The sequence below is a fragment of the Opisthocomus hoazin genome, chromosome 1, assembly GCF_030867145.1.
Source record: "Opisthocomus hoazin isolate bOpiHoa1 chromosome 1, bOpiHoa1.hap1, whole genome shotgun sequence".
NCBI lineage: Eukaryota > Metazoa > Chordata > Aves > Opisthocomiformes > Opisthocomidae > Opisthocomus > Opisthocomus hoazin.
In genome coordinates this window covers 11,787,372-11,800,170 of record NC_134414.1, presented here as the reverse complement: position 1 = coordinate 11,800,170, position 12,799 = coordinate 11,787,372, and the positions used below count along the sequence as shown (strand labels likewise).

Here is a 12,799-nt window from a genome sequence, read left to right as displayed (position 1 = left end):
TTGGACAAGGCCAGACAGTGCTTTCTATGGGGAAAACACAGAGCACTCTGTGAATGAAGGCACAGGGAGCGTTTCCTCCCCAGGGGGATGCCGACCAGACCTGCGCTCTCACGAGAGGGGAGACCAAGGTGGCCAGGAGCCCTGGGCGGTAAACTTACTGGGCAAGGCACTGGACAAGCACAAAGCAAATGGAAAGTCTGTATCCCCAAAGATGTTATGCCTTGAAGAAAAGACCCCATGAATGAAACATTAAGTGGACTGAAATAGTGGTGAGAGGTTGTAAAATTGTAATTTTAATCTGAGTTCTGTTAAATATATGTCATAACTACAACTCAAAAGTGACATAACTATCCTGAGCTATCCGTGAACGCCCTACTGCACATTCTCATCATAATTCAGCGGAACGCTTAAGCACCATCTCAAATCCTATCAGCTCCAGTGCAATTTCTATCCATGTTACACAGGGGTATAATACACTGCAGTGTAAAAAGAGTGTTAATACAACACAAAATGATGTTGTTAATAAACATACATGGGCAAACGTTGTGCTAGATCTCTTCTGATGCTAAATTTAAGTATAGCTCTTCTGAGATAACATTAACTGTATATAAACTTTTAAATAAGTTCTTCTTGAAAGCGATATATATCAAAAGCGCTTGAAGATATTCAAATCCATTTTTGCTGCTCCATCACTAAAAACAGATAAATTACGAAGTGGCTGAGATCTTTTGGAGCCTCACCAATTCCTAAAACAGGCACAGCAGGTGGTACCACCTGTGCCAACCCAACGCCAGCCAAATCTCCCCTGCACAGTACTCCTCCGAAATAAAAAAGAATAAAATGCGCTGATCACATTAATAAAGTAGGATGAATTATGCCACCGGACACAACCAGCTCTTCCTGGGCGCAGCAACTGTGACCAATCTCCCATTACCAAGAGCCCTTAAAATAACCGCGCGGCGGAGCAAGCCCAGCGCGGGCAGCGGCGTGCCAGAGCCGCGCAGCTGTACGTGCGCCGGGCTGCGTCGCCTGCCGAAGCAGCACATTCCAGGTGCTTTATTTAGGGTGGAGTCGCAAGTGGGCTCAGCCGTGAAGAGCAGCACATATTTAAAGAAGTTCCTTGCCTGCTAGTCCATTTTTTTCCCATGCATTTTATGTTATTCATTCACTGCAGCTAATCTGCAAGACGAGAGAACTTTAACCCCACCACCACCCTGCCCTAAATTGAAAAAATCTGTTTTCAGGCCTGTCACATTTTCAACAGAAGAAGAATGAGTAACAGGCTGCTTTCTCACTTCCTAAGTATATGCTTTTCCTGACCAAAGACTTTTACCGTCTTTGCCAGAGTTTGTCAGTCTAACTTTTTCTGCACTTACTTTAACACAATATGAGATGCAATTATCTCCATAGTGTTTACAGCATCTATGCCTTGGGCCATGTTTGCACCTGCAAAAAGCACAATGAAACACATATTAACTCATAGCTTTTTTCAGCATCATCCACACAAGACTTCATGAATTTTTTGTTGCCTAAAAATACATAAAGTGCTATTTTCCCACCACTCATTCTCCCCATTATCCACTGAAGGGCACCGTGAACTTTTACAATGCCATAAAAGGACAATAAAAACTAACAGTATTTTAGTTGTACAGCAAGAAGTGTCTGCACACTTCTTTGGATCCAACCTCTTGCCATGCTACACATCAAACACCAAATCAAAGAACAAATTATCTCCTGTGGTCAACAGGGAGAAGGGATGTGACCCTTTCTGGTTTGTCTCCGCTCCGTGGTTCTGGAAGAATTTTTGACCAGGCATCCGTTATCTGTGTCCTTACTGCTTTCACCCCATTGTAAGGTTCATGGGAGGGCAACGCAGAACGTAAACATGCACAGAGATACCCTGCGAGACTTCTCTCAACTGCAAGTCTTTCACTTCTGGGCTACCTCTTCTCCTCTGTTGATTTTCATGTAGTTCTTACTTAGGACTAAGAATCTGGCCATGAGCATTTAAAAGAGACTGGCTTGGGCTGGTGGAACGCGTGGACTGTACAGTTGTTAGCTCTGCATATTAGAATTAAAAGAAGTAATGCCATACCAGGTCTGAACATTATATTTTGCTACAGCCAAGTATTTAAGTTTTAACGCAGAATAAATCACACAATTTATATACTGTGCCAAATATCTTGGAAGTTTTGAATCGTGTACTATAAAGTCTAATGGCCATAAATCATCCGTAAGGTCAGTTTATGTAGCAAAAATTCTAATGAGAATGTGATCAGGTTACAGGCATTTAGACTCAATTATATTGAAAAGAACCATATGGAAGAGAAACCTGTGAGAGCATTAGGACTGAAAATCAAGTGTTTTCTGAATGTCCGAGTTGAGAGTTTCAAAACCTTAATGAAAGAACTCTGTTCTCCACCCACAGTCCCTTGATCCTTGTATTTAGCAAACAGCGAAGAGCTGTGAACTATATCTAGCAAACTGAAGCAGGCGTATTTAAGGTAAAATAGGTGTAAGCAATTCAGCTAAAAGAATCTGCACATGGCTGGACCTATCTTCTCCTTGCAGGTCTTTTATTGTCCAATACACTTGAGCCTGAGGAGCCACTGCTGACTTCCCTTATATTTTTCAGTTAAAACCATAGCAAATCATAGGAAATCGCTGTGTGATGTAGGTCACTTCATTTTTGTTCATTGTCTGAGCAAGTAAGACAAGCCACTACTTTGAGAACATAAAGCACTTGGAATACTGGTTTCTCTCCTGCATGTCAGCAGGTAAAGACCTGGTCATAAGACTGCTCCTAGAGAGGTCAGTGGAAGTGAAGATTCATAGGTGTGGTATGAACAGACCCCACGTCCATTTTTCAGTCCATCTTGCCTGTAAATGAATGACTCCTTGTGGTACCCAACGTGCCTGAAGCGGACAAATCAAGCACCGAAGTAGCACATCATCTGAACATACTAGCCTGAAAAGTTATCTGAAGTCATTTCTTTACGTTCACACTAAAGGACAATAAATTGGATCCTGTAGACCGGGAGGGAACCTGTCTCACCTAGCTTCAGATGTCTAGATCTGACCTGGTGCAAAACAGGTTTAGACTCACTCCTCGCTTTGCCGTTTCCTAATTCCTGACAGAGGAGGCAGGCCAGGTGCTGTCATTCCTGTTCTTGGGCAGTTCTTTATGCAGTACAGGGATGTAGGTCACCAAAAAGATGGTGACCTAAGTAAGGTCTGTTGCTGTGCAGTGTCCCGCCTTAAGATCACCGCTAGCACCAGCAGAACCACGCCAAGAGCTAGTTTTGTTGAAAACTGCAGAAAAGCAACCACCACTCTGCCACGCAGAACTGATGGGACGTACTCACTTGCACGCTGCAAGTCATTGCTACGACACAGAGGTCTTAAATTTCGCCTTCATTAGAGTTCATCATTTGTCACTGCTAACTACCCAGTAAAAATGAAAAGCAAAACACTTAAATGCAAAGCAAAAGTATTATAAAACTTTGTCAAATGCAATGTAACAAACCATTAAAATGAATTAAGTAAAAATGATTCATTTTGTTTGGGTTTTCTTCAACTCACACTTTGTCCATGAGCTTTCTTGTTAGAGCCAGTAAGTTCATTGCCTGTGATGTTTTTTCACAATGCTTTATCTTTCTATCTACTTTTGAAAACGCTGCTTCAGGTGAAAATGAATGAGTGGGGATTTCTTCTTTCCCTACAATGAACCTGAAAGGAAAAAACAAAACAGAACAAACCCACAATTCTGTAAATAACTCAAAGAAATACATAAAGTCCAGTAGAAGTCTCTAAGTGTTTCAGACAAGCTTGAAGTTACCCACAGGTCTGCAAAAGCAAACGCATCTGATACAGCTGCCAAACTTTGTATCCCTTTGAAGAGATCACCCCACTGGCATGTATTTAAACTTCAGATAATGGTCACAATTGCTGCCAGGAATTTTTTAAAACTAGGAACAAAAACATTACTGGGGGAAAGTCCATCTCTTGTACAAAGCAAGAACATCAAGTAGGAAAATTAAAAAGGCGCATGGAATAACTACCTCCAGCAAAATGGGGTTAAATAAAGGTTGATGATTACTATGATATTTTTACAAAATATGTATTTTGTAAAACCTTCAAAGTGTTTTCGTGCCTGCAAAGAGCATCAACTTTGTTTTGCTTGGCTTCATCTTCAGCCCTCTTTCTTCACCCAGAAGCTGATATTGTCAATATACCGGTTCATCTTAGGTGTGGAATTACTCTATATCAAGGGCAAGGAGGTTGTAATGGCAAGATGTTTCCTAAAACTTTGCACTGTAATCCAGATTATGCTGTACTGTGGCAGTCTTGCTGATGGTGATGAAGGCACAAAAACTGTGTCATTTGGGATGTGACTGACTCGCCCAGTACACTGGTGATTTCAGAAAGCACAGTTTCTGCACATTGCCACAGGAGTGTTTCATGTCCAGATTTCTGGACTATAGACCGAATTATTTAACTATTGGCACCTCATATCAAATTCCACAGCTGTTTCACAGCTGCAAACTCTATAGAATATTTTCCACTACCAACGACAGCAAGTCTGTCTTGTTTGCCCTCAGCTCTTCTCTCCACCTGGGAGCTGACACCGCCCACGCAGGGGGCTGTCCGAGTGGCGGACAGGTAGCGGAGTGTAACAAGGACAGATAAAAATAATGTGTCTTTATACTTCTGGCACAAGGCATGAAGGTGGGAGAATGCTGTGTAACTACACACATGAGTGAGGAACACCAGAGGGTACCATCGCAAAGTAAATTCCAGGAGAGCCCGGACCGCGACAGCAGACACAAGGTTTTGTGGCACGTTTAGGATCTCTTGAAAGAACATGCTACAAGTCCATGCTTTATGTGGGTGTTGGTCACAGAGCTACTGCTGTATTCGTTCAACATTTTGTAAATACAGCAAATAAACTCCAGGTCAAAAACACAGCAGCCATTTGCTTCCAGGAGAATATCGGGGATCACAAATCCCAGCTTTAGAAAGGGAAAAGATTAATGCTCCTTCACAAACGTGCAACCGTACGTCTGCGTGTCCTTTCAGTAATGGTCCTAAATTTGGAAAGATTCCGTTCCCGCCAGCATAGCACGCCTTCTTCACAATATGCTGCATACCCCAAAGCTGGAAAAGTTTTACAACAGCCTGATTTTTCTCAGGAATACCCTTTTCACGCAGCGCAGCCGCCACCATGCATAATTCCTCAAAATCTTCACTTTAAGCTATGTACTCACAGAAACTTCACTTACTTTAGCGCAGAGTATGTAAATCCCTTCAAGCCATCTTTGCACCTGAAACATAAAACCAACAGTTTTTTCTATAATGGGCCACTTGCAGTACCCTATGAAGTGTTACAGATTAAATATTACATAGCAGGGCTGCGGACAAACACCAGCTTCTCATGAACAGAAAACAGCAGGACTGTAACAACTCTGTGGCTATCCCCGGCTTCACAGTTGTCACCACGGCCTTGGGACATCTTGGAAACAAAGGGTGCAGCATACAAATGCCAGTCCTCTCTTTTATCCAAACCAAGAGTGGAGAAATTTTTAACGGATGGTGACAGAACCACAGGAGCGACAATCGAAGATTTCGCATGAAAAAGAATTGTCGCTTTATGGAAAAGAAGTAGTGATGAGTTTTACAAAACCTAAGTGTCACTACAAGCAGAGCAAGGAGGGCTGGACCTCGATGAAGTACCCATTCTCTTGTGAAGAGCTGCAGGGAATAGTCACTCTGACTTTGAGATAAATTGTTCTACTTTGCACAGTCCTGATCTCTGCAGCTCGTTACTTTCAGACGACTCTCAATCTGAAAGTCCCGGTTTTCCCATTGTACAGTGGTTGTTCTGATTTTGAGTTTGATTAGATACATCCTTCCCTGTGTGAACAATGACCACAATAAAGAGTCCATAATTGCCTGGGAAAGATGTAGGTTACTGGCTTTTTTTTCTGTCCAGGATACAAGGAAAGGAGCTGAAGCTTGCAGCAGACATGGATTCTTCCTGGAAGACTTCTCAGTGTCACGTTGGTAGCAAAGCAAAGAGCAGATACTTGGGTTTTTTCCCGTTTTCTTTTTATAGAATTGCATGGGAAATACTTCATGGTAACGCATTCCTGACACAACACATAAAGCATAAACTAGTAACTTGTCAACGCCATCATTCCAAGAACACCTCTACTGTAAGAGAAGACAGGTTGGCAGCTGCAAAAGCTTCATAAGGGGGAGTAGAAGAACACAGTCCTCCTGTGTTCCAATCCTGGGCAGGCACGAGCAGCAGGAAGAACATCACGAGGTGAAACACATTCACAGATAAAAAAAGTTCTGCTTCATCTTGGCAGGCGAGAGCCTGGTGCGGTGACGGTAAGTTGTCACAGCATTAACCACTCCTGGGAAACTCTTCCCAAGGGTATGGCCTTCAGCACATCTGTTTCCAAGGACTTGGTTTCACCATCGTGTGCACAGCGCTGAGTAAGTGTTAGGCTCAGTTACACACAGCACCAGAAAATTCATCCTAAAGAGTTGCTCTTTAATGACTGCACCTAAAACATTGGTCACATATATACGATCTATAGGGGCTGAAGATAAGCACGTACAAATAAAATTGCTCACTGTATCTTTAACCAATAGAGAACTTTTTAAACCAAAGTTAGGTAAACATTTTACTTTTTATGATTCTTTACCTATGCAATTCAGAAGCTGAAAGTTATCGTAGTACTTTTAGAGGAAGATGGACTGAAAGATGGATTGAAAGAATTGGTGAGTGATGGACTGAAACAAATTCAATGAGCTTTGCCCAGAGAACACGGCGAATCACTGGCAGAACTACAAACAGAGCCCAAACGCACAGGGTTTCCATATCCCCGCTCTACCCACAGAACCACGGTCCGGTATTGCCAGTTTGATTTGAAACCTCCAAATTGACTGTAAGTGAGATGCCCTTTGAGTTATGGGCGTTCAACACATTATGTATACAAGCTGTCAGCTCAAGAACAGAGCCTTAGTTTCTACTTTTCTTGTCCAGTAAATTTAAACCCTACACAAACTGAAATGTAAACACAAATATAAGTGTTTCTAAAATAATATTGAAACAGAAAAGCAATTACGGTATGAGCATAATGACGGTTTTGCCTTCATCACATGAGTTGCGAGTGTTCACTTATTCCTTTGCTGCACCACCAGATGTCCCTGCCCAACTACTGCTGGGGCCACCCGACCCGCCGGATGCCAGCCCACACTCCCTGCGCGTTACGCTCTCCACAGAGAAACTGTCACGCCAATCCTTTCTTCACTAATATTGAAAATCAGATGACATCTGAATCACTGAAAGAGAAAACAGCACTCCAACACCCTCCTCATTACGCCAAGAAACACGAAAAAGATATCTAACGCCTAGTCTAACTACACGATTAAAGTCAGTTCTCTGCAATAAGTATTTCGTATATCGAAACTTTAGTAGGAATTCTGATTTTTCTTCTTTCATTAGTTATTGTAGAGCGTTATACAGCTACAACTATGAATACCCCTGCAAAATGCACCAAAATTAAATACATAGTTCAACATGGAAGTGACTCTAAACATAAAATTCCATTTTTTTCCCATTAACTCTCTCATTTTTTTAATTATAACACAGTATAAAAATGCTATTTAAGTTCTTCAATAGAATTTCATTCATGCCGCTTGCTGTCTTAAAATTTCTTGTGTAAAGTCATTATGCACACTAACGGGTATGTGAAAACATTGCATATTAAAGGTTTCAAAAACAGGAGCCCTAGAGAAACTGTTTTCAATCAAGAGTAATTTGCACTGTAACTTTCCCTCCTCTGACATTACAATTTTGGCCTTACAAATGAAGCAGCAACTGACACCAAAATTGGTGATCAAATATTTGGCTATAAACCATGAATTCGGTATATTAAAGGCTTCAGAATACTGGTCTGGAGATTGGAATTCCCTTATTTATTCACTCATTAGCTACATAACACCAGCAGCAACAAAAAACCCTCCACACGGACTCCAAACATGCTTCTTTTTTGGGAGGGGGACAACAAAAACCCATGCAGGGACAGAGCGGAGACGTCACAAATTCAGCAACCAGCCTCGATGGAGACTGCTGAGGTCCGACGCTAGCTGCCCACGGCACGTCTCACGAACACCTGGCTGCTAATAACTGAACTAAGACTAATGATTTGCTTCATACAGCCACTAATTGGTAATCATAATGCCACCACTAATTGGTAATAATAACTTTTACTCAATGCTTCATTGCTCAAGGGGTGAAAAAACCTGCGCTCTGCTGCTGACCCCGCGAGCCATTCAGGCTGCAAATGAGCGCAGTAAAACGCGTTACGTGTGCCCAGCATCGCGGATATCCCCGAGACGGGAGAAATCCCAGTAGCGTCTTAAAAGCTTGTTGTCAGGGTATTACTCAGCCGGGAAGGTCTGAGATAACGGGCGAGCTGGACGCCGTCAGAGGTACTCGGCGTAGCTCGCCTCTGCTGCCATTCCCACCACCCCAAAGGCCCCAGGGACCGAACCCCAAGCCGCAGGAGGGCGGCACCGTTTTTTGCCCAGCGAGCAATAATTTAAACGGCACATAATCTCGTTACGTTTTCCCATCAGAGGGGAATTTGTCCCTGGCAGAAGGCCAGCGGCACCAGCGGCCCTGCCAGCTGGGCACTGTGTACCTGCTCAGGCAGCAAACGCTCCGCTCCAGCCTGGCTTTGGCCAGAGCCGTGGCTGGAGCCGGAGGAGCAGAAGATTCCAGGAGCCACAGCAATAAATTTGGGTTCTCCAAATTCCCCTGCTGGGACAATCTTGGCACATGAGCACATAGGGTCGATTTTAATCGCGCATATTTATAACATAAGTTTAACTTACGGCCACACACATTTATTTTTTCATAAAGAAAACAGCAAAAGTGGAGTAGAGCCAAGGCTCGATACTAACTATAACTATACTTCCAACAACACACGAACTAACTCTAATTATTTATGTTTGTTTACGTAAAGAGGTGCTGTACATGAGCTTGCACTATTCTCCCTCCCGTCCTGTGGGAAGGAGAAGTTCCCACACTGAACTGCGAGGCTGGATGCCAGCAATTATGTTTTGGGGATTTTTATTAGTACGCCTTGTCATAAGTCTTCTAAGGATCTCCATGACCAATGGATATAGCCCGTGCAAGAAGGCTTCTAAGGAAGCAAGTCACTTATCACCCAGGGAACTGGTAAAGAGAACGCAGCCCACAGCAACAACATCTGCCATGTTTAACATCCCCACAACAGCATCTGCCATGTTTAACATCTCCACAACAACATCAGCCATGTTTAACATCCCCACAACAACATCTGCCATGTTTAACAACATCCCCACGTTGCTTACGTTACCCTTCAGGGAAGGAGTAAATTAGAAACTCCTATGCGCAGAGCTCTCGTTACGGCCACGTGGGAAGGAAACACTGCAAGCACGGGACGTGTCGGCGTATTCCTGCAGCACATCTGCCCATAAAGACTGGCCGGGGGGGACCACATTTCTGAGTTAAGGTGTCTTGTTTTATGGAGAAGGGAGGATCATAGTGATGAAACGTGACTGTGTCTGGACACACCAGCTACATCCCTTGCTATTAAATCCCTTCCTATTAGGAATTAAAGGCTATCTACACTCCTTTATGAGCTGCGCTGAACTCCAGAGGATAATCCATTTTCCGTCCAAAGCTACTTAGAGAGGTTACTGCTCCTTCCTCTGCCTGTTTTCCTACCCTTCGTTCCTCGCCTTCTCCCCAGTGTTAACGGCCAGCAGCAGCAGGTGTCACCTTTCTGAGACGTCTTCCGATTCTGTTTCTCTTCCTTTTCCATCTCCTCTTTCGCTCTTCCTTCCTGCTAGTCGAACTCCTATTTTGTATTTCCCCCCTCATCTGTCCTCTAAACATTATTCTCCACAGCTCATTTCTTCTTCTTCTTAAAAAAAAATCAGTCCATCAGTACCTTCTCCACACCTCCTCCTGGTCTGACACTTTCCACCACGCTGATCGAGTGGGTTGTGACTATGCGGCTGGAAGCGCAGAATAAGCACCACTGAAAAAACAGATTCTAAAGAAATTCAAGACTCGGGGAAGCTCATTTCAAAGTTGTTTTGACACTAATTTATTTATGTGGTGACTGTGAAATAAAATCACGTTTCGCAAATATTGTTTTTCCAAAAGGCTCCGGGAACCAAGCATAATTCCAAACCAGTAAGATCTTCTTCACCGAGGTAACTACGTAGAAAAAAGTTACTTTAAAATGAAATATTTTCAATCTCTGGATATAAAATATGAGCTAATCCAGTCAAATCTGATAAAACAAAGAAAACTCAAACCAAAGGTTGTTCATAAAGCGTACCACTAGTATTTTTCCCAGTGGAAGAACATACACTTTCATTTTTAAGTGGAAAATACGGCTTCTAAAGATTATCATCGGACATGCCACAAAATCTATTTTGACTTGTCATTACTTAGTTGTGGAGAACTTTCCAACTATCTGAAGAGTATCTAGATCCTTCTCAGCGACCAAAGAACAACGCGATTGTTGTGCTAATCCTAATGCCCAAACCCATAGAGCTGTCAGTGGTTTATGGTGACGCTGCAGAAAGGCATTTTTGTTCTCGTTTAGATAAATCTATGGGAAACTGGATCCTAAATATCTTTGTAGGTTATACAAGAGTCTTCTGACTTCAGGAACTACTCACAATTTTCACATCAGCTTAAAAAAAAAAGAGTACTCTGTTTACATATTTTCCTATCAGAAATAAAGTGCATCAAATCTCAAACCGCAGCACCCTGCTGGGAAGCAGAGAGGCACTGAGATGCAATTCCTTTGGATCAAACCCACCACTTGCAGTCGAGCAGCATCTGAATGCAAAGCAGCTTCCTTTCTAGATCTACAGCTACATGAGGCACAAGCGATCAAAATGCAGAGTTGGGGCTGTTCAGCCTGGAGAAGAGAAGGCTCCGGGGTGACCTTCTAGCAGCCTTCCAGTACCTGAGGGGGGCCTACAGGAAGGATGGAGGGGGACTTTTCACAAGGGTGTGTAGTGATAGGACAAGGGGGAATGGCTTTAAACTAAAAGAGGGCAGATTTAGATTGGGTATTAGGAAGAAATTCTTCACCGTGAGGGCAGTGAGGCAACGGAACAGGTTGCCCAGAGAAGCTGTGGCTGCCCCCTCCCTGGCAGTGTTCAAGGCCAGGTTGGATGGAGCTCTGAGCAACCTGGTCTGGTGGAAGATGTCCCTGCTCATGGCAGGGTGGTTGGAACCAGATGATCTTTAAGGTCCCTTCCAACACAAACCATTCTATGATTCTGTGATTCCTTCATGGATGGTGAGGTTGCTCTAACATGGAAGATTCAATGAGATATTTTACTTTTTCTTTGGTAATTATGGCCATTTCAACTAATCACCTTTATTTGTATTTTAAAGACATTAAAACTTGCACATGTCACAAAGATAACTCAAAAAGAATATCCATGTTTCAAACTAAGTTATAGTCCCCTGTGTAAGTGTGAAAACAATTTTGCCCATCCATCCAGACGGAAACATATCACTTAGACACCGAACAATCATCGTATCAAGGCACCTGGAAATGCAGAAAGCAAAAATAATCTGTTCTGTGCACCAGCTGCTGTTGTCTTTAACATGTCCCGCAACATCCAACCTAAGCCCTTCCTTTGTGCTGTGTCTCCACAGCCAAACTTCCCCCAGATGATGGGCGAGCAGGAATAACCACCCGCTTTCCTCTGCTCCTCCACTTTGCCAGGACTGGGATGGAAAGCCTCTTCTTCCCCTCCTCTCACCACAGGTCAGGAAGGAGGCCCCATCCCGCTGAACCACGTAACCCCAGGAGAACCAGCGACAGCTCCAGGCAGAGACCATCCCACCACCGCACTCAGAGCTGCCTCCTCCAAGGTTCAAGCAGGATCATGAGGCACAACTTGTGACTTGGGCGGAGGAAATCCAGAGGCAAATTGAAGGGAAAAAAGGATTTGCACTCAGATTCTCTCTCCTCTGAATTTCCCCTTTTCTGGATTATATATTTATTTTCTTTCTATCTTTCCTCACCGGTCTCACCTATTCAAACCAGGATTACAAAAACAATCATAAGGAGCAATTCTAACCAGGCAACCTAATCTCGTACCCTGTGGACAACACGTAGCTTTCAGAAGACATGTCAGAAATCAGAGAGAAAATAACTGAAGTCAGAAGAGTCGCAGCAGAAACTCTTACAAAAATTGTACTTCAGACTATTAAATGTGCAATGCAGCTGGGATCAAAATGCAATGAAAAGTCTCATTGCTTGTGTTTCAAAATCAGATGGATAGTTTAACTTCTGTGTGTTTAAATAAAAAGTGAAAGAATGTAACCATGACATTGCTGTTAGCTGTGCTTGAAGGATAAAATGATCTTTTGAAAAGGCTACGTTCTTGTAAGGATTACACGCAAAAACTATGTTTTAAAAAAAGTAAATAAACAAACAAGGAGCAAGTAGGGACAACATTCAAGGTGCAGGGTGGGAGAAGCACAGTTGAACAGGTACATTATTCTTTTCTAGACCTATATTGAACGCATCATTTGGAACACTTGGAAAGAAAGGGTGAGTGCAGATGACAACCAGTGTAGTCAACAGTGAACTCTGGTCCCATGAAGCTTTCATGTAAATCCAAGGGATTACTTTTTTAAAGAAATATTCTGCAGTTCTGGCAAGAATGTGACACAGCAGCTGAAAAGCAAGCT

The 12,799-nt window shown here is 43.0% G+C and overlaps 1 protein-coding gene across 2 annotated transcripts in view; it reads right to left on the bottom strand.

Moving 5' to 3' along the window:
• TMEM135 (transmembrane protein 135) overlaps nucleotides 1-12,799 on the bottom strand; it is a 182,711-nt gene that overhangs the window by 14,676 nt on the left and 155,236 nt on the right. For both annotated transcript variants that reach the window (XM_075417192.1, XM_075417182.1), the window contains 3 exons: nucleotides 5,283-5,324; nucleotides 3,583-3,729; nucleotides 1,377-1,446 (listed from right to left, as the gene is read on the bottom strand). In XM_075417192.1, coding sequence (XP_075273307.1) covers nucleotides 1,377-1,446; nucleotides 3,583-3,729; nucleotides 5,283-5,324 — 259 coding nt within the window. The remainder of the gene's footprint in view (nucleotides 1-1,376; nucleotides 1,447-3,582; nucleotides 3,730-5,282; nucleotides 5,325-12,799) is intronic.